Source organism: Budorcas taxicolor, chromosome 17 (assembly GCF_023091745.1).
Source record: "Budorcas taxicolor isolate Tak-1 chromosome 17, Takin1.1, whole genome shotgun sequence".
Taxonomy (NCBI): Eukaryota; Metazoa; Chordata; class Mammalia; order Artiodactyla; family Bovidae; genus Budorcas; species Budorcas taxicolor.
The window spans coordinates 70,569,666-70,590,577 of NC_068926.1; the positions used below are offsets into that span (position 1 = coordinate 70,569,666).

Consider the following 20,912-nt stretch of genomic DNA (forward strand, 5'->3'; position numbering starts at 1 on the left):
GCAGTGCTCATACCGTTATCACTTACCGAACCCCATGAGAATAAAAGAACCTATCAGCATGATGGCCGTTTGGAGGGTGTCTGTGTAAATAACTGAGGCCAAGCCCCCTGTGAAGAGAAAGAAAGGAATCAGGACATTTCACTCATGCGTCCTCATCTATCTGCTGTCACCTGTGTGTTCTCCTCTATCCAAACTCTAGAAATAACTCAGCAAAACACATATCAAATGCTCCTGGATGGACCACAAGCCCCTCTTGGAGTCTTTGTCCCCTTAGTAGTTATGCCTCTCATTGGTCCTCTTGCCTCCCTTGCCTCGCCTTGACTCAGTTTCTCTGAGTTAGAGTGGGGTTCCACCTTTGTGTGAATTTTTGAATATTAAATAGAGATAAAGGCAAAGTTTTAATACCACAGATTTTCCCTCACCGATCCCTCAGTTTGCTCCATTTAGCACAATTACCCTCGCTCTCAAAAAACTGTGCAAGGCCATTTTTGCTCTCCTGTTGGAACGTATTATCGTTTCATTAGTCGAGAACCAGATACATTTGATGAGCTGTGTTTTGCTGCAGTGTTGTTCGAACAACAAAAACTTCCCTTCAGCTCTGGGCTCACAGAATCTCAGTTAATGAGATACTCCCTATGGGAGGGAAACAAGATGGATATTGAAAATAGGAGATTTATGACCTTATCTGTTACTTATTCTGAGACATGTACTTGTTGTATAAAAATGGCTTCAGGACTGTCTTTATTGTCCCAGCTATACTTTTTCTTTGCTTTACCAGTTGAGCTGGTGTAGTTTGATTTTCATGTTAGTATGCGTGAGGGACAACCCCAGTGTATCTGACTCATGAAAGTCTGCTTGAACTATTTACCACACCTTCCCTCCCACAGCCAACCCACTGCTCCAGTTTTCCTTTCCTGATTCTGCGGCTCACGGTCCCATCGCTGTGCCCTGGCATGTATTCACTCGGGCCCTGCCTTGGTGTTGCCAGTCTCGGGTCTGAGCCACTGTTTCATCCAGACCTCCCATGTGTATGTTACGCTGGATTCCAAATGCCGATCTGCATACCAGACACATAGCTGAGCCAAGTTACCATTTTCCCATCCCACTTACCACGTCATCAGGCGCTCACCCCTCATACTGAAGATTCTGTTTTCTTTGCTCCAGTTACGTTTCTCCACCCGTGCGTGACTCTCACAATGGAAATAAAAGGGTATCCTCACATGGGAGTGACGATGCTAATGGCAGCGTGGGGTGAGGTCAGCAGAAAATAGCAGGGGCTCACCAGTGATTGTGTAAATAGCAGTGAGAGCCAAGAGGATGAAGATCGCCAGGTACAGGTCCAATCCCAAGGCCAGGGTGATGAATATGGCTCCAGAAAATACGTCTGACTAGAGAGAGAACAGAGAGGGTGGAAAGGAAACACGCCATGCATCACTCAATGCCTTCCCACGAATATTTGATGCTCCCTTGTGGCCTAGTGGTTAGGATTCAGCGCTCTCCCAGCCTCGGCCCAGGTTCAATTCCCAGTCAGGAAAAGCCTTTCTTTTCTCTCTGCTTGGCATCTACCAACAACCCTAGTGAGACCATGCCATCCTTTGGGGCTTACCAGGTAGTGCTAGAAGAAAAGAACCTGCCTGCCAATGCAGGAGGCATAAGAGATGGCAGTTCTATCCCCAGGCTGGGAAGGTCCCCTGGAAAAGGGCGTGGTCACCCACTGCAATATTCTTGCCTGGAGAATCCCAGGAACAGAGGAGCCCGGTGGGCTACAGTCCGTGGAGGCACAAAAGAGTCAGACATAACTGAACACGCTTGGACCCTACACATTACTGGAGGTTGAGAACCAGTGAACAATATGATCTTTTTAAAACTTGGGGCAGGGGAAGGCTGTGAAAGTCGTTGATCTGTTTAATAAGTAACCAGGACAGAAGCTGTTATCATTGTATGATAGTACACAAAATGTCGTGTCTAGGATTACTGATACCACTTAAGACATAACCTGTAGGTAAGGATGGACTCCTGCTACAGGCTCTTCCCAGCTGACCATGCCAGACTGTGCACAGTCACACACATGCTCTGGGCCTTTGCGCTCCTCTATTCAGCTCCCCAACCTTCCACCCACTCCCCACCAGCAGGAACCAACCACCTCAGGAGGCTGCCTCCCTTGGGGGCTCCCTTTGGTACCTGTCATTCTGCTTCAGCACTTTGTTCATACTCTAGCATCATTAAGCTCTAGATGTCAGAGCCAGAAGAGAACGGAGATCACCAGCTCCCACAGAGGAGCATGTAAGCATGAAGTCCCGGACACCTGCAGGCTCCTCTGCCTCCCCTGGGCTCTCCTCACCTTCCTGGCCTGGGACTTAAGCGCTCCCAGCCCTCACCAGTGAGGACGACCTCCAATTCCCCCCAGCATTGACTGCCATCCTCTCTCCTGGCCTGTGGCATATTTCCTGTACTTATCCACACACTCGAGTCCAGCTCTTAGTTTACTATATTTGCATATAATGTCATAAAGTGCTATTTCATGTGTAAAATTCTAATGCCCTTAACGACGTGGTGAACTGCTAGTGAACAGGGATCTTGTTCCCCTAACATGGAGCCCAGCAATTTACAATAAGTACTGGGAAATGCTCACGTTGCATTAGGAAGGCTCGGGCCACCTAATCTAAGCAGCTTGTTTACTTCCAATCATTATTTGGCTCAACAGAGGATCAATAAGCAGAGTGAACTTCTGCTCTAGTGAACTGCCTGGACTATAATCTTGCACGAGATTATGTCCTTAGTCACAGATACATGAGGAGATTTTTCTTTGATTTCTACATGTACTGCTGAATCTTCAAATTTCTTCTTTCCTCAATAATTATCTCCAAGAGACTTAACTTAAAAAAAAAAAACTTTAGAATTCTTTAACGCTTGTTTGGGACATTCATTTCGTACCGGTATCTCAAATAAAATAGGGTTAAGCATAGTCAGCTTAATAATACAAAATACTTTCCCTTCTGGTCTTCACATTAGATAGTCAAGCTGAAAAGGAAAATGTAAACCTAGAGGGGCCTTGACAATGAGAATGAAAAGGTTATTGTGCAGGGGGAGGTGGGAGCTAGAGAGTCCTTATTTCTCCTACTGAATTGCTGTGCTATTGAATGAGACTTTCTGCTCCTTCTGTACATCCACTATTTTTTTCATAGTCTTAATGAAAGGATGGGTTTATACTCTGGAGGCTCCTGTGACTCAGAATTCTTTTACTCTATGAATGCAGGGTTTCTGAAGCTCCTTTTTTTTTTTTTTTTTTGGCAGAAACTCTTGGTAGAGAGACCCCCTGGTGGCTCAGATTGTAAAGAATCTGCCTGCAGTGCCGGAGACCTGGGTTTGATCCTTGGGTTGGGAAGATCCCCTGGAGAAGGGAATTGCTACCCACTGCAGAATTCTTGCCTGGAGAATTCCATGGACAGAGGAGCCTGCTGGGCTATGGTCCACGGGGTCACAAAGAGTCAGACACAACGGAGTGATTAACATGTTCAGAGAGACCCCAAGTAGTTTCAGAACATCCATATGTGGCTGACCCATGAAGCTCTCTGATCTTAGCACTCTTGTCCCTCCTGAAGCTGCAACGCCAGGAGGGCACTGAGCTCGCGGAGATCCTCAGAGCCACACCGATGAACAGGGAGAGGATGGAGAGGTAGGCCTGGAGCCGCTTCCCACCAAACGGCTCGCTCAGGTATTCCGGCATAGTCGTCACCTGCGAGACAGACACCGGCAGGGACTCATCTTCAGGGCCCCACACGTTCAGATGATCCAACATGGATTAAGCCTCTGTGGACAGGTAACTGCGGGTGGCAGTCACCCTTGAGGGGGTAACACCCCAAAGTGGGGAGACGTGACTGAGAAGGCACAGCCCCTGGGGAAACTGTGAGTCTGGGATGAACATGGGCCTTGGACTCAGCGTTCTTGGGATCTGTTCCCAGATTGTGACCTTTGGCAAATGACAATCTCTCTGAACCTCTGTTTTCTCACCTGTAATGCGGGGCTTTAATATGGAAGTAGGTGTAAAATACCTACCACAACACCAAATGAATGGTGACGCTCAAGAGATAATATTTATTATTTTCACTGACAATGTTGCAGTCTAGCAAAAACAACATAAATGATCGGCTGCAATTACGGTTACATGATAAATAGATAATTGAATAAATTGCTAATATACTTCTGTATGTACATTCATATGATTATCTTTATTGAAAAGAAGAGTTACATTAAATCCTATATAGACAAAAAGCTGACGTTATCATTATTGAAATATTAGATCAGCTGTGTGATCAGCTTAAAGGGTACATTTTTCTGGTATCTTCATAGCAGAACAAGCTCATGGTTTCATCTCCTCCAATATAAAAGAATCTTAAATAAACATTTATATAATATTAGCAAAAGCAAGAAGGGGAACTCTTGGGGCTCAGAAACTGTGCAGAACCACCTCAAGGATGGTAAGCCATGTCTAAGAACACATGCATGAGTTATGTGCTGTGGATCCTTGCACCAAAGAGAGCAGAGCTTGCTCAAGCCTGGAATCAGAAGGGACTCAGGATGAGCAAAGGACTACACAGTGACACGCAGAGGCAGTAGGCAGTAAAGCCTGGCTCCCTGGAGCCCCATCCCAGGAATTATCCCAGGACACAGCACCCCTCAGCTGCAGAAGCAGTAAGTATGGCAGTTAGGCTCCAAGAGGCACAGCAGTGACCAGCTGGTTGGCAACACCCAAGTTGAAGGGGAGCCACCAGAGCATGGTACTTCCTGCTGCTGCTGCTGCTGCTAAGTCGCGTCAGTCGAGTCCGACTCGGTGTGACCCATAGACGGAAGCCCACCAGGCTCTTCCGTCCCTGGGATTCTCCAGGCAAGAACACTGCAGTGGGTTGCCATTTCCTTCTCCAATGCATGGAAGTGAAAAGTGAAAGGGAAGTCGCTCGGTCGTGTCCAACTCTTAGCGACCCCATGGACTGCAGCCCACCATGCTCCTCCGTCCATGGGATTTTCCAGTCAAGAGTACTGGAGTGGAGTGCCATTGCCTTCTCCGATGGTACGTCCTACCCCTCATTTTAAAAAAAGCTGCCTTCCAAACATCAGAATAACAAAAATTAGAATAAAGGAAAATATTATGTATTGGTAAGAATGTCGGAAAAATGGAATCTCCACAACAGTGATCAGCAAGAGGATAGGTGACTGCAGCCATTTTTAAGAGCAATCCTGCAGCGCTTTGTGGTCTTTTTTAAATTTTTAAAAATTCTTTTATGATTTGCATTATTTTTTGGCTGTGCTAGGTATGTGTTGCTGCTTGCGGGCTTTCTCTAGTTGCAGCAAATGGGGCCTGCTCCTTGTTGGCGGTGCATGGACTTCTCATTGCTGTGGCTTTTTCTTGTCTCAGAGCACAGGCTCTAGGAGCTGGTTTCAGTAGTTTTGTGGGCGGCACGTGGCCTCAGTAGTGTGGCACACGGGCTGAGTTGTCCAGCGATGTGTGGGATCTTCCTGGGCCAGGGATCAAACCCATGTCTCTTGCACTGGCAGGCAGATTCTTTACCACTGGACCACCAGGGAAGTCCAGTAGTTAGTGGTCTTATGTAAACATAAACTCAGAGATGCTGGGACGAATAATGTTACTCAGGTTTCATAGCTGAGCAGAAAAAGTGAGGGAATAAACGAATGCCTGACATGTGCAGCAGAGAACACCTGAGGATACTCACCCCTGCCTTGATGTAAATGGGGACAAAGAACCACCCTAGAACCAGCAACAGCAGCAAGGCCTACAAGAAACCAAGGACAGGGTGGAAGTTAGAGAGGTTTGGCTCATGGGCCTTTTCACTTCACAACCTCCAAATCTGAAAAGAAAATGTTTGCTTTGATCCTGCCCCGCTCAAACAGTTATGATCCCAAGACAGCTGTGGGTCCATTTCTTCTGCTTCTATGATACAAAGATCACCATTTCCTGGGGCTTAGAATGTGGCAAAGATGTGTGGTGAAAAATGGACAGTCAGAGATCTGAACCCAGCTGGACCACTAGAAGGTCATAAATCTTTACCATAAGGAATTATTCTTAAAACAAAATTTATTTAGCTCTATTGAATCTTCCTTGCAGCACATGGAATCTTTCTGTGTGGTGAGTGGGCTTAGTTGCCCTGCAGCCTGTGGGATCTTAGTTCCCCCACCATGGATTGAACCCTTATCCCCTACATTGGAAGGTGGATTCTTAACCGCTAAGCCACCAGGGAAGTCCCCAGGAATTATTCTTGAATGTCAGGAATCATACAGAGTGACAAACCAATGAGAAATTTAGAGGCAGAAGAATATTCCCAGTGCCCCCCAAGCCTTGCCAAATATAATAACGTTAATAGTATAATCTTACATGAATATTAATATTTATGAAGAGTCTTCACTTCTATCACGCATGCTGTCCTCACAGCACCAGGTTAGGCAGATGCGATAAGCACAGTTATTCCTGTTTTATGGAGGGGTAGCCTGAACCTTATAGAGATTAAACAAATCCAAGGCCACAGGCTAAAAGAGCCAGGCTCTCAGCAAGCTGATAATCACACTCCCTGGGGCCATAGGGCATTTTGTCCATGCTTCTGGAGGCTGGCTCCTTTCTCGACTCCATGGCACCATCAAAGCAAAACCCAGACGATAAGGCACACGTGGTGGCTGGGTCCATTCTGAGTCTCTGACACTACTAAAGTAATTATAAGGGCAAAATCTTCAATAGGGGCGGGGCACGGTTACTAGTGACGACGCCTGGTCCCTTGCTGAGTCTATCCAGGATAGTCTGTTTATGTATATATATTTTACAATGATCCAGCTTTCTTCCGCATAAGCATTTCCCTGACTGATAGGCATTTACACGCACAAGCAAACTCTAGAAAGGGTAAGAGAGTAGAACCGAAAACAGTGAACTCAAGAAATGTGTACAGCATGTGCCCGGTCAAATGCTGGATGACGGGGTGGTGTCAGTGACACAAGAGCAGATGGCCCCTGTATTAAGGATCTTAGAGTCTAGTTAAGAAGTCACAGCTTGCACGGTGAGATGGCAGTAGAGCAATTAGGGACTCAGTCACCAAGACTTAGAGATTCGATCTACTGCCTCGGCTGCGACGACGCGAGCACGCGGCCGAGAGGAGCTACCCCACGTCTGAGGTCAGGGGGAGAAGTTGGGAGGACCCCGTGCCCGAGGGGTGGTGGCCAGGAGGAGCGACCCCACATCCAAGGTAAGGAGCAGCGGCTGCTCTTTGCTGGAGCAGCCGTGAAGAGATATCCCACGTCCAAAGTAAGAGAAACTCAAGTAAGATGGTAGGTGTTGCAAGAGGGCAGACACACTGAAACCATAATCACAGAAAACTAGTCTATCTAATCACACTAGGACCACAGCCTTTTCTAACTCAGTGAAACTAAGCCATGCCCTGTGGGGCCACCCAAGACGGGCGGGCATATTGGAGAGGTCTGACACAATGTGGTCCACTGGAGAAAGGAATGGCAAACCACTTCAGTATTCTTGCCTTGAGAATCTCATGAACAGCATGAAAAGGCAAAATGATAGGATACCAAAAGAGGAACTCCCCAGGTCAGTAGGTGCCAAATATGCTACTGGAGATCAGTGGAGAAATAACTCCAGAAAGAATGAAGGGATGGAGCCAAAGCAAAAACAATACCCAGTTGTGGATGTGACTGGTGATAGAAGCAAGGTCCGATGCTGTAAAGAGCAATATTGCATAGGAACCTGGAATGTCAGGTCCATGAATCAAGGCAAATTGGAGGTGGTCAAACAGGAGATGGCAAGGGTGAACGTCAACATTCTAGGAATCAGCGAACTAAAATGGACTGGAATGGGTGAATTTAACTCAGATGACCATTATATCTACTACTGCGGGCAGGAATCCCTCAGAAGAAATGGAGTAGCCATCATGGTCAACAAAAGAGTCCGAAATGCAGTACTTGGATGCAATCTCAAAAACAACAGAATGATCTCTGTTCGTTTCCAAGGCAAACCATTCAATATTACTGTAATCCAAGTCTATGCCCCAATCAGTAATGCTGAAGAAGCTGAACGGTTTTATGAAGACCTACAAGATCTTTTAGAACTAACACCCAAAAAAGATGTCCTTTTCATTCTAGGGGACTGGAATGCAAAAGTAGGAAGTCAAGAAACACCTGGAGTAACAGGCAAATTTGGCCTTGGAATGTGGAATAAAGCAGGGCAAAGACTAAAGGAGTTTTGCCAAGAAAATGCACTGGTCATAGCAAACACCCTCTTCCAACAACACAAGAGAAGACTCTACACATGGATATCACCAGATGGTCAACACCGAAATCAGATTGATTATATTCTTTGCAGCCAAAGATGGAGAAGCTCTATACAGTCAACAAAACAAGACCAGGAGCTGACTGTGGCTCAGATCATGAACTCCTTATTGCCAAATTCAGACTTAGAACTTAGACTTAGACTTAGACCTTCAGATTGAAGAAAGTAGGGGAAACCATTAGACCATTCACGTATGACCTAAATCAAATCCCTTATGATTATACAGTGGAAGTGAGAAATAGATTTAAGGGACTAGATCTGATACATAGAGTGCCTGATGAACTATGGATGGAGGTTCGTGACATTGTACAGGAGACAGGGATCAATACCATTCCTATGGAAAAAAAAATGCAAAAAAGCAAAATGGCTGTCTGAGGAGGCCTTACAAATAGCTGTGAAAAGAAGAGAAGTGAAAAACAAAGGAGAAAAGGAAAGATACAAGCATCTGAATGCAGAGTTCCAAAGAATAGCAAGGAGAGATAAGAAAGCCTTCCTCAGCGATCAATGCAAAGAAATAGAGGAAAACAACAGAATGGGAAAGACTAGAGATCTCTTCAAGAAAATTAGAGGCACCAAGGGAACATTTCTTGCAAAGATTGGCTTGATAAAGGACAGAAATGATATGGACCTAACAGAAGCAGAAGATATTAAGAAGAGGTGGCAAGAATCCACAGAAGAACTGTACAAAAAAGATCTTCATGACCCAGATAATCATGATGGTGTGATCACTCACCTAGAGCTAGACATCCTGGAATGTGAAGTCAAGTGGGCCTTAGAAAGCATCACTATGAACAAAGCTAGTGGAGGTGATGGAATTCCAGTGGAGCTATTTCGAATCCTAAGAGATGATGCTGTGAAAGTGCTGCACTCAATATGCCAGCAAATTTGGAAAACTCAGCAGTGGCCACAGGACTGGAAAAGGTCAGTTTTCATTCCAATCCCAAAGAAAGGCAATTCCAAAGAATGCTCAATCTACCACACAATTTCACTCATCTCACACGCTAGTAAGTAATGCTCAAAATTTTCCAAGCCACGCTTCAGCAATATGTGAACCATGAGCTTCCAGATGTTCAAGCTAGTTTTACAAAAGGCAGAGGAACCAGAGTTCAAATTGCCAACAAATGCTGGATCATGGAAAAAGCCAGAGAGTTCCAGAAAAACATCTACTTCTGCTTTATTGACTATGCCAAAGCCTTTGACTGTGTAGATCACAATCAACTGTGGAAAATTCTGAAAGAGATGGGAGTACCAGACCACCTGGCCTGCCTCTTGAGAAACCTATATGCAGGTCAGGAAGCAACAGTTAGAACTGGACATGGAACAACAGACTGGTTCCAAATAGGAAAAGGAGTACGTCAAGGCTGTATATTGTCACCCTGGTTATTGAACTTCTATGCAGAGTACATCATGAGAAACGCTGGGCTGGAAGAAGCACAAGCTGGAATCAAGATTGCCAGGAGAAATATCAATAACCTCAGATATGTAGATGACACCAACCTTATGGCAGAAAGTGAAGAGGAGCTAAAAAGCCTCTTGATGAAAGTGAAAGAGGAGAGTGAAAAAGTTAGCTTAAAGCTCTACATTCAGAAAACGAAGATCATGGCATCCGGTCCCATTACTTCATGGCAAATAGATGGGGAAACAGTGGAAACAGTGTCAGACTTTATTTTGGGGGGCTCCAAAATCACTGCAGATGGTGATTGCAGCCATGAAATTAAAAGAGGCTTACTCCTTGGAAGGAAAGTTATGACCAACCTAGATAGCATATTCAAAAGCAGAGACATTACTTTGCCAACAAAGGTCTGTCTAGTCAAGGCTATAATTTTTCCAGTGGTCATGTATGGATGTGAGAGTTGGACTGTGAAGAAGGCTGAGCGCCAAAGAATTGATGCTTTTGAACTGTGGTGTTGGAGAAGACTCTTGAGAGTCCCTTGGACTGCAAGGAGATCCAACCAGTCCATTCTGAAGGAGATCAGCCCTGGGATTTCTTTGGAGGGAATGATGCTGAAGCTGAAACTCCAGTACTTTGGCCACCTGATGCAAAGAGTTGACTCATTGGAAAAGACTCCGATGCTGGGAGGGATTGGGGGCAGGAGGAAAAGGGGACGACAGAGGATGAGATGGCTGGATGACACCACTGACTCAATGGACGTGAGTCTGAGTGAACTCCGGGAGATGGTGATAGACAGGGAGGCCTGGCGTGCTGCGATTCATGGGGTCGCAAAGAGTCGGACATGACTGAGCGACTGAACTGAACTGATGTTGTCGCTTGCTTGGCCAGTTTCTACACCTCTGTCTGGCATCAGCCTCAGGAAGTTCCCTGGACACGGGCCTGGTCCTACCCACCATCTAGGATGGAAGCCCCTTCTGCATCCATCCATGCCCCTTCTGTTTCCTTCTGTTGAGATCTCTCAACACTCCATGCATGCCTGTCTCCTTGTACTTGCTACAGTGTAGCGAATGTTTATCTGTCTCTCCCACTGAGCTGTAAGCTTTTCAAAGAAGGGGTCATTACTTGTACATTTTTAAAATTTCTTGCTTCTAATTCAGACTGAATGTATAATATAGCTTGGGGCAGGGTAAGAGATAGAAATGAGAGCTAACATGATCAAGGAGGTTAAATAAAAGTGGGATTAAATGATATAGAGATGACTTCTCTGGTGGGAATAACGGCTTTAGTGAAATCTCAGAGGTAGGGTATGGCCCAGGCAAAATGGGCTACAAGGGGAAGGCCCTGAGGTTCAAGAAGGAGAAATAGAAGTCAAACCAAAGAAGAGTTTGTCCTATGCAGAAAAGAAAAGTGCAAGTGAAAGTCGCTCAGTTGTGTCCAACTCTTTGGGACACCATGGACTGTACAGTCCATGGAATTCTCCAGCCAAAATGCTGGAGTGGGTAGCCTTTCCCTTCTCCAGGGGATCTTCCCAACCCAGGGATCGAACCCAGATCTCCTGCATTGCAGGTGGATTCTTTACCAGCTGAGCCACAAGGGAAGCCCAAGAATACTAGAGTGGGAAACTCAGACAAACACAGCTAGAGTTTCGATTTAAAGGAAAAAGCCTGTGATGTCACTTACATTCCATTCAAATGCCGCAATGGCAATCCCTGAAGCCGCTCCCGTCCCTGCCAGCCCCACAAAGTGGCCACTGCCGATGTTACTGGCGAAGAGAGAGGCGTCCATCTGGAATCCAAGGGAAAAGACTAGGGTCAGAGTTAAAAGTCCCCAATTAGACTTCTTGAAAGCAGGTAAATGTGGCGGTTTTCCATTACTTCTCCATACGGCAGGAGTCAGCAAGCTTATAGCTTGTGGCCTAAATTTAGCCGGTCACCAGTGTTTGCACGGTTGGTATATAAGACTGTTTTCGTATTTTTGAATTATTTTTTGGCTGTGCTGAGTCTTTTCATTTTGGTGCATAGGCTTCCCTGGTTTCAGGGCCTGGGCTCCAGAGTGGGCTCAGTAGCTGTGGCACTCGGGCTTAGTTATCCCTTGGCATGTGGGATCTTAGTTCCCCAACCAGGGATCAAACCTGCATCCCCTTCATTGGAAGGTGGGTTCTCAACCACTGGGCCACCAAGAAAGTCCCTGAATGGTTTTTAAAAAATTGAGAGAGTAGCATTGACATATATACACTCCCATGTGTAAGACAGATCGCTAGTGGGAACCTGCTGTATCGCGCAGGGAGCTCAGCCTGGTGCTCTGGGAGGGGGGTTGCAGAGGGAGGGGTGGGTATGTATACTTATGGATGAATCACATTGCCAGACGGCAGAAACTAATACAATACTGCAAACAGTTATCCTCTGCCGGGAGCCAGCGTGAGGAAACCCGCCCGTGGCAAAGGTCATGAGGAAGGAAGCCCGACAAAACACAAAGGCGTGATCTGCCTTCAGGGGTTCCCCCTGAGTTTTCCTGAACATCTACCCCCCAAAACCAGAGGCGGCCTGATTTTATTGTACTGGGCTTTCCACTCTTCTGCCTCTAAAAGGAATTAACTCAGGGCTCCAGTTAACAGTCTCCTGCATACAAGAAGAGTGTCTCGGTTTGAACCCCCTTTGATGGCTCTCTAACTTGCCTGACAGGTTCCCCCGGACTTTTTGCAGCTTGTGAATTGCTTACAGCCCCCCAACCGCGAGAGGCACAAAGCTTAAAGCATCTTAAAGATACAGAGCCTTTTCCAAAAAGCTAAAAATCATATTGGTGATGGGTTTTCACTGTTGACTCAATGACTTCTGCCAGGCCTCCATAGTCTTTATCTTTTAGGCACCTGGGAGGATATTAATCAATGTAAACGGGATGCAGAAATAGGAGTATAGTAGTTTTGATGTTAGCAACACTAGACTTTTGAGTTAATTACTTTTCTTTGTTATATATCACTGCACTCCTCTTGTGTCCTTGCTGTGTAAGAATGTAACTTTATTTAGTGCTTTCTGAGAGGGGCGCCAGACTTTGGGAAGAACAACACAAAAAAGTCTTCTGGTTGACAAACCCTTATCAGAAAAGGGCCGTAAAATGTTAATTGGCCTTCTGGCCAGAAGATGATGTAAATTACCTAAGACTTATGTATACAACTAGGTATGCAGAGAGAAAGCCTGGTCTCGATAAGAGTCAGGGCGGCTGATGCTGCATAATTTTGTATTACCCATTGATCTCTATGTACAATCAAAAGTATAAAAAGTCTTCTGAACAATAAAGGATGGACCAGTTTCTCGGACTAGTCTCTTGAACTAGTTTCTTGGAAATCTGGCTTCCCCCGTGTCTCTCTCTCTCTTTCTCGCTCTCCCTCCCTCTCCTTTTCTGGCTGAATTCCCATCTGGAGCAAGGAGGCTCACCAAGTCTACTTACTTGCCCAGGCTTTTAAGTTCCATGAGAGAGAGAGCCCAAGGCAGGGCACTCTCTGATATTCAAACAGACTCCGGTGGCCCAACGTAGATGGTGCAAATCTCTTGTCCTGAGATTTTATTGGCTTTCCCCGTAAACCAAGTTATTCAGACTCTTCTCTCCACTAAATTTTCCTACTACTCTATTTCTACCTGATCTAATCTTATATTTCTAAATAAATAAGCTTTCCTCGCCTATGCCTTTCACCCTTTGAATTTCCCTGGATCCACCAGGGCTGGACCCCGGCAATCCTCCAATTAAAAATAAATTTAAAAAATATGAATCAGAGCCAAACCAGCTCTTCCCAAATGCCACACTACACCTGCTCTCGTAATTGGTGATGCATTCTCATTTATTAGAATGACAGGGCTGAGCTCTGATGCCAAGGGTTTAGGAAAAGAGACCCCAGAAAGCAGGCAGTCATTGCACCTCAGACATGATCAGCACTCTACATGTTTTCCTGGCTTGTCCTTAAACATACACACTGGAAATTTATCGCCAGGAAGGTTTGACTCACTCACCGGCCACCAGGTCACATCTCGACCAGCCAGAAAGAAGCCTCCAACAGTGTCCCGGTTACTCCTCAGCATTGCCTGAGCAGAAGGGAAGACACTTATGAGTCAGGCCACAGAAAAAGCCCCTGAGGTGCCCCAGAATCTCTGGCCGGGGTTCTGACAGACATGACCTTCTTTTCCAGCACTCCCTAAAAAGAAACAGTGTCCTCAAAACTGTGATACAGCACCAATTTTTCAAGGACTTCAAAATCACACTTTCATAGAAACCAAGGCACTTTAAGAAGTCATATTTCTCAACTTCTGTCCTAATTACTCTGTTTATTTTTATTGATGAATACAGTGTGAGGCACCTATCGCTAAAGCTGTGCTTGGAAAGGAAATTTGCAGCCTCCAGCTCGTTACTTAAAAGACAGAATGAATGTAAATGACTTAAGCGTCCAAATCAACTGAAAGGGAGCAAAGGAAAATGAAATCAATGTGACAATAACACAGCATCTTTCTTCATGACGTCAGGTGCTGGAAATGCCAAACAGGAGAAGTCTGCAGTCCCACTCTTGGCCCTGTTCACACGATGGGCTTGTCAGAAGAATAAAGTAAATCAGTGGAAGCATTACTGACTCACACATGGGAAAATGACCGCTTAGGGAGGGACAATAAAATCTGTGGCAGCTGATTTTATTGACAGCTGATTTAACATACACCTTTCCCTCCCTCAGTCATTTCCCCCAGCCTCAAGCCTTGAGCCCACTCTGAACATCCCACTAACCTCCTACATACCCACAGTCCAACGACCATCACCAACACAAAATCGATGACAATGACGGAGATGTCAGCAGCATTTTGTATACGCGCTGATGTCTCAGGAGGGCTGGGAGTCTCAGTCACAGCGCTGGGGCTTAGTGTGCTGGCCATGGTTGCAGGCACTGCTTTCCCCATCCCAGGGACAGCCCTTTTCTTATTTGTTCCCTAGGTTAATGATCAGCCTCGGGCAAGTGGGAAGCACTGTCAGAGCCATCTCCTGGGCAGGAGGACCTTTAAACCTTTCCTCTGAAGCTCTGAGACCCTGGCCCTCCAGCAGTCCTGTTGGACTGGGTGGAGTGTGGGAAGGAGGGGTGACATGAGATGAGAAACGGGGTGAAAATTGGAGGTGGAGAGAGGCGTGTTCACTGTGTGGAAAGATGGCATCTTTAAGAAGATTTGAATAGTCTGGGTGAGGATTAGGGAGAGATGAAGGGGACAAACAGAGGGGTAAGATAGAGGTGAAGGGTCTAGAAAAGAGTCAGGAGGACAAGGGGTGAGGGATCCTTGCAGAGCAGATAAGATTCCAGACCAAGAAATGTTATCCCTTGAAAGTGAAGTTATTTTGCATTTCCTAGTTTCCTCCGTGTTTCTCTGGAACAGGTAATTTGAGGCGGCCCATGCAAGAAGGGGAAGTGGCTCTGCGAACACTGCATTTAGAGGGGTCGGGGCAGGGGTGTGGAGTGGGTTGGGACAGAGGTTTTGACAATGGGCGTATCAACCTAAAACCATGTGGTAATGATTCTCAGGACGCATATAAAGATGTGGGATTGCGTGATCATACGATAGTTCTATTTTTAACTTTCTGAGGAACCTCCATACTGTTTGCCCTAAGAACTGTGTCAGGTTATACCCCACCAATGGTGTGCAAGGGCTTCCCTAGAATCTGCCTGTCAAAGCAGGAAACATGGGTTCAATCCCTGGGTTAGGAAGATCCCCTGGAGGAGGAAATGGCAACCCACTCCAATATTCTTGCCTAGGAAATCCATGGAGGGAGGAACCTGGCAGGCTACAGTCTATGGGGTCGCAACAGGGTTAGACACGGCTTAGCAACTAAACAATAGCAGCAATGGTGCATAGGGGCTCCCTTTTCTCCAGATATGTGCCAGAACTTGAAAGTTCTCGTCTTTTTTATTTTTTAATTGATTTATTTATTGAAGGATAATTGCTTTACAGAATTTTGCTGTTTTCTGTCAAACCTCAACATGAATCAGCCATAGATATACATGCATCCCCTCCCTCCTGAACCTCCCTCCCACCCCCTCCCCATCCCACCCCTCTAGGTTGACACAGAGCCCCTGTCGGAGTTTCCTGAGCGATACAGCAAATCCCCGTTGGCTATCTATTTTCCATATGGTAATGTAAGTTTCCATGTTACTCTCGCCATACATCTTGCCCTCTCCTCCCCTCTCCCCATGTCCATAAGTCTGTTCTCTATGTTTGTTTCTCCACTGCTGCCCTGTAAGTAAATTCTTCAGTACCGTTTTTCTAGATTCCATATATAGGCATTAGAATATGATATTTATCTTTCTCTTTCTGACTGACATCACTCTGTATAATAGGTTCTAGGTTCATCCACCTGTTTAGAACTGACTCAAATGTGTTCCTTTTGCTGGCTGAGTAATATTCCACTGTGTATAGGTACCGCCACTGCTTCATCCATTCATCTGTCAATGGACAGTCTTTTTGATTTAATAGTCATACTAACAAGTATTAGGTGATATCTTATTTTGGGGCTGATTTGCATTTACCAAATAATTAGTGATGTTGAACACCTTTTCATATACTTTTTTGGTAATTGGTATGTCTTCTCTGGAAAAAATTCTATGCAAGTCCTTTGCCTATTTGAAAATCAGGTTATGTGGTTTTGCTTTTTTTTTTTTTTTCTTAAGCATTTAAAAATATTTATTTGGCTGCACTGGATCTTAGTTGCAACACTCAGGATCTTCGCCACACTGGATGTTTCAGTGTGGTGCATGGACTCTCTAGTTGTGGCGCACAGGCCCAAGAGTGCAAGGGCACAGTAGCTCCACTGCATGTGGGATCTTAATTCCCTGACCAGGGGTCAAGCCTGCATCTCCTCCATTGCAAGGCAGATTCTTAATCACTGGACCACCAGGGAAGTCCCTAGTTCGGCTTTTCAGTTGATGAGTGTTTGCACACTTTAGATATTAACTCCTTACCAGATATATAACCATATCCATATATCTGGTAAGGAGTTAATATCTAAAGTGTGCAAACATTTTCTCCATTCTGTAGGTTGCCTTTTCATTTTGTCGATTGATCTCTTTGCTGTGCAGAAAACTTTTAGTTTAATGTAGTCCCATTTACATTTATTTATTTTTTCTTTTCTTGCCTGGGTTTTTGATGTCATATCCAGAAAAGTTATTACTAACACCAAGGTCAAGGAGATTTCCCTCTATATTTTCTTCTAGAAATTTATAGTTTCAGGTCTTATATTTAAATCTTTAATCTATTTCAAGTTAATTATTTTCAGTGTTGAAAGATAGGGATCCAGTTTAATTCTTTGGCATGTGGTATGCAGTTTGCCCAGGACCACTTATTGAATAGACTATCCTTTTTCATTGTGTTCTTGGCATCCTTGTCAAAGATTAACTGACCATTTTCTGGGGTTTATTTATGGGCTGTTGAGTGGTCATGTATGGATGCGAGAGTTGGACTGTGAAGAAAGCTGAGCACCGAAGAATTGATGCTTTTGAATTGTGGTGTTGGAGAAGACTCTTGAGAGTCCCTGGGACTGCAAGGAGATCCAACCAGTCCATTCTGAAGGAGATCAGTCCTGGGTATTCTTTGGAAGGAATGATGCTAAAGCTGAAACTCCAGTACTTTGGCCACCTCATGTGAAGAGCTGACTCACTGGACAAGACCCTGATACTAGGAGGGATTGGGGGCAGGAGGAAAAGGGGATGACAGAGGATGAGATGGCTGGATGGCATCACTGACTCGAGGGACGTGAGTCTGAGTGAACTCCGGGTGATGGTGATGGACAGGGAGGCCTGGCGTGCTGCGATTCATGGGGTCGCAAAGAGTTAGACACAAATGAGTGACTGAACTGAACTGAACTGAACTGATTCTGTTCCATTGGCCAATGTATCTCTCTTTTTCCCAATGTTATACTATTTTGATTACTATAGATTTGTAATTTAGTTTGAAATCCCAGAGTGTCACGCCTCCAGTTTTGTTCTTCTTTCTCAAGATTTCTTTATCTATTTGAAAACTTTTGTGGCAGGGTATTTTTTCCTATTTCTGTGAACAAATATCACTGGTATTTTAATGGGGATTTTGAGAAGGCAATGGCACCCCACTCCAGTACTCTTGCCTGGGAAATCCCATGGACGGAGGAACCTGGAAGTCTGCAGTCCACGGGGTCACTGAGGGTCGCACACGAGTGAGCTACTTCACTTTCACTTTTCACTTTCATGTATTGGAGAAGGAAATGGCAACCCACTCCAGTGTTCTTGCCTGGAGAATCCCAGGGACACAGGAGCCTGGTGGGCTGCCATCTATGGGGAGAGTTGGCACACAGTTGGACACAACTGAAGCAACGTAGTAGCAGCAGCATTGAATCTCTAGATTTCTTTGGGTAGTATGAGATTTTGACAATATTAATTCTTCCAGTCCATGAATGTGGGATATCTTCCCATTTATTTATATCTTCTTCAGTTATTTTCATCAAGTTTTTATAGTTTTCAGTATACAGATCTTTCACTTCCTTGGTTAAATTTATTACTATTTTATTCTTTTTGCTGCTATTGTAAATGAGATTATTTCATTTATTTCTTTTTCAGGTAGTTCATTGTTGGTGTTTAAAAATGCAACTGATTTTTGTGTGTTGATTTTATATCCCACAACTTTACTGAATTTATTAGTTTGAATAACTTGTGTGTGTGTGTGTGTGTGTGTGTGTGTGTGTGTGTGTGTGTAGTTCTTAGGATTTCTTGCCTAATTGCTCTGGCTAGTACTTCAGGTACTGTGTTGAACAGGAGTGGTGAGAGTGGGCACCCTTGTCTGATTCCTGATCTTAGAAGGAAAGCTTTCAGCTTTTCACCACTGAGTATGTTAGCTATGGGCTTGTCAGATATGGCCTTTATTGAGTTGAGGTAAGTTCCTTCAGCATCTGTTTTGTTGGGAGTTTTTAATCATTAAAAGGTGTCAAATGCTTTTCCTGCATCAGTTTTCAGGTCTGTGCATGGGACCCTGGTCAGTGAGTCGATGACCTCGGCGTGGGCTCACCTTCTAAAAGTACCCCTCCCTGGTCTTGGACTCCATCAGGGATTCACACGACTCCCAAAAGTACTTTTGCGCATGGAGCCATACTGAATTTTTGTTGCTGAGGCGGGGTACTAGCTGGAGACCTTCTATTCCATCGTCTTGCTGATGGCACCTCAAGAACCCCCGTACCATTTTAAAGATGTCTTTTTCTTGATGGAACATTTGCTTGATCGCTGTCAACTTTTCTCTGTTTTCCAGAGCTCAAACAACATTCTGCTTTGTTTGTTTTGATGTTTCTGTTGGGGAATGAAATCTTGACATATCTTAGGCCACCACTTTGCTGGCCATTTCATGATTATAATGGAGTTCTGTAAACTGAGGCATCTCATCAAGTCATTACTATTACCCCCCACACTCTCCCAGAGACCCTATCCTGGGTAAAGTATCCGTCCTTTCCTTTGCAACATCTGTCAGCATTTCTGACCATTTAAACGCAGGTCAAGAAGTAACATGGATGAAATAAAAGCCTCAGTAGGCACCAAGAGGGAAATCAAATGGGCCCCATACAGGGAAATAGGAGTACAGCTAAGTTAACTAAACCTTAAAAAAAAAAAGCTCACCAAACTGCACACTTTAATTAATCAATTTATTTATTTACTTAAATTTTTTTTTTTTGTCTCGAAGCATGTGGAATCTTAGTTCCCAGACCAGGGATCAAACCCATGCCCCCTGCTAGTGGGATGGACCCCTAACCACTGGACTACCCTAGAAGTCCCACGCTAACTAAACTTTGAGCAGAAAAGATGGATCTCACTAGGAAAAAAAGAAACTTTGACCTTAGAGTAAGGTAAGAAAATGTCACTTTTTAGAGAGACCTGTGAACCTGAGTCTAAAACCTTCATACAGCATGCGGGAAAGGATTTTGAAAGCTCCTTGTTTATAACTTTCCTTTATCAGATAAATAAACCCACCAAGCAGCAGGTCTCCTTTGGATCATTTTTCTCTCTGAGTAAGGGATTTCTCTTGGGCATCACATTGTCTTCCACCCATAGGCCTGGAGTTTTTGCCTTCTGGGCTCCTACCTCATCCTGTGCGCAGGATGGAGGCTCAAGGTGCCGCATCCGGGCCTTCTGAAGCCCTTGCTTCTCAAAGCTATTTGGCTTCAGCCTCTCTAGTTCTGCAGCCGTGCACTCGCATTCTCTCATCTCAGGCCCAGGGGGAAGGAGAAGGAGGAGGAGTCTGGAAACCAGGATACCTCAGAGACCTGTGAGTATACAGTTCCTGAACATTGACCAGTCTGAAAAATTAATAAAGGAACTTTATTACTTTATTACCCTAGAAGAGAGGCGCATTCTCCTGCCTTCTCTGGGAGATCTATATAGAAGGGTTGGCTTGACAATTGTCTGTTTGGGCCTTCCCTGGCGGGTCGGTGGTAAAGAATCCTCCTGCCAGTGCAGGAAACGTGGGTTCGATCCCCCCTGGTCCGGGAAAATCCCACGTGCTGAGGAGCAACAGAGGCCATGTGCTACGACGACGAAGCCTGTGCTCTGAAGCCTGGGAGCTGCAACTGCTGAGCCCACTCAGTGCAGCTGCTGAAGCCCGGACACCCTGGAGTCCGTGCTCCACAACAAGAGCAGCCGCCTCAGTGAGAAGCCCACGCACTGCAGCTGGAGAGTCGCCCCCTCTCTCTGCGACTAGAGGAAAGCCCGTGCAACGATGACGACCAGCACAGCTGAAAGTAAACAGACAAATAAAGCGATTGACAGCCCTGCATTTGCATGCAGGGGTCTAGGCTGGCCCTTGGGAAGGGTTCTGTTCACCCGCTGCGTCCTCACCTCACTGCTGCAGTCGCAATGCCTCTGTCTGCTCCCTGTCGCACAAAGCACCCCTCCCTCCCCTGATACAGGCCTCTCTTGTTCCTTCCTTTATCTGCCTAGGCTTTCACCACTTTGCCACCGTCAGCAAATGGCACACAAGGCAGACTTCTGCCAAGGTCAAGGGTGTCCCTTGACCTTAAATGCAGCAGAGGCTTTATGCTTTCTATTTCCTCTCCTTAAAACATTCTTTCTGCTAACTTGTTAGAACTAGAACAAGTTCTTCTTCCTCTGGGAGACCAGAGTCATGTAAAGTCATATAAAGAGTCATGTATTTATTGTTG

General features: G+C 45.3%; 1 protein-coding gene across 1 annotated transcript in view; it reads right to left on the reverse strand.

Annotated features, from left to right (window-relative positions):
• The window catches only part of LOC128062262 (solute carrier family 5 member 4), a 29,998-nt gene extending 15,363 nt beyond the window's left edge, over positions 1-14,635 (reverse strand). The window contains exons 1-7 of the mRNA XM_052654662.1: positions 14,501-14,635; positions 13,730-13,801; positions 11,409-11,513; positions 5,730-5,789; positions 3,632-3,736; positions 1,283-1,388; positions 27-107 (exon numbers count right to left, since the gene is read on the reverse strand). Of these exons, the coding sequence (XP_052510622.1) occupies positions 27-107; positions 1,283-1,388; positions 3,632-3,736; positions 5,730-5,789; positions 11,409-11,513; positions 13,730-13,801; positions 14,501-14,635 (664 nt within the window). The remainder of the gene's footprint in view (positions 1-26; positions 108-1,282; positions 1,389-3,631; positions 3,737-5,729; positions 5,790-11,408; positions 11,514-13,729; positions 13,802-14,500) is intronic.
• Positions 14,636-20,912: the final 6,277 nt, after the last annotated feature.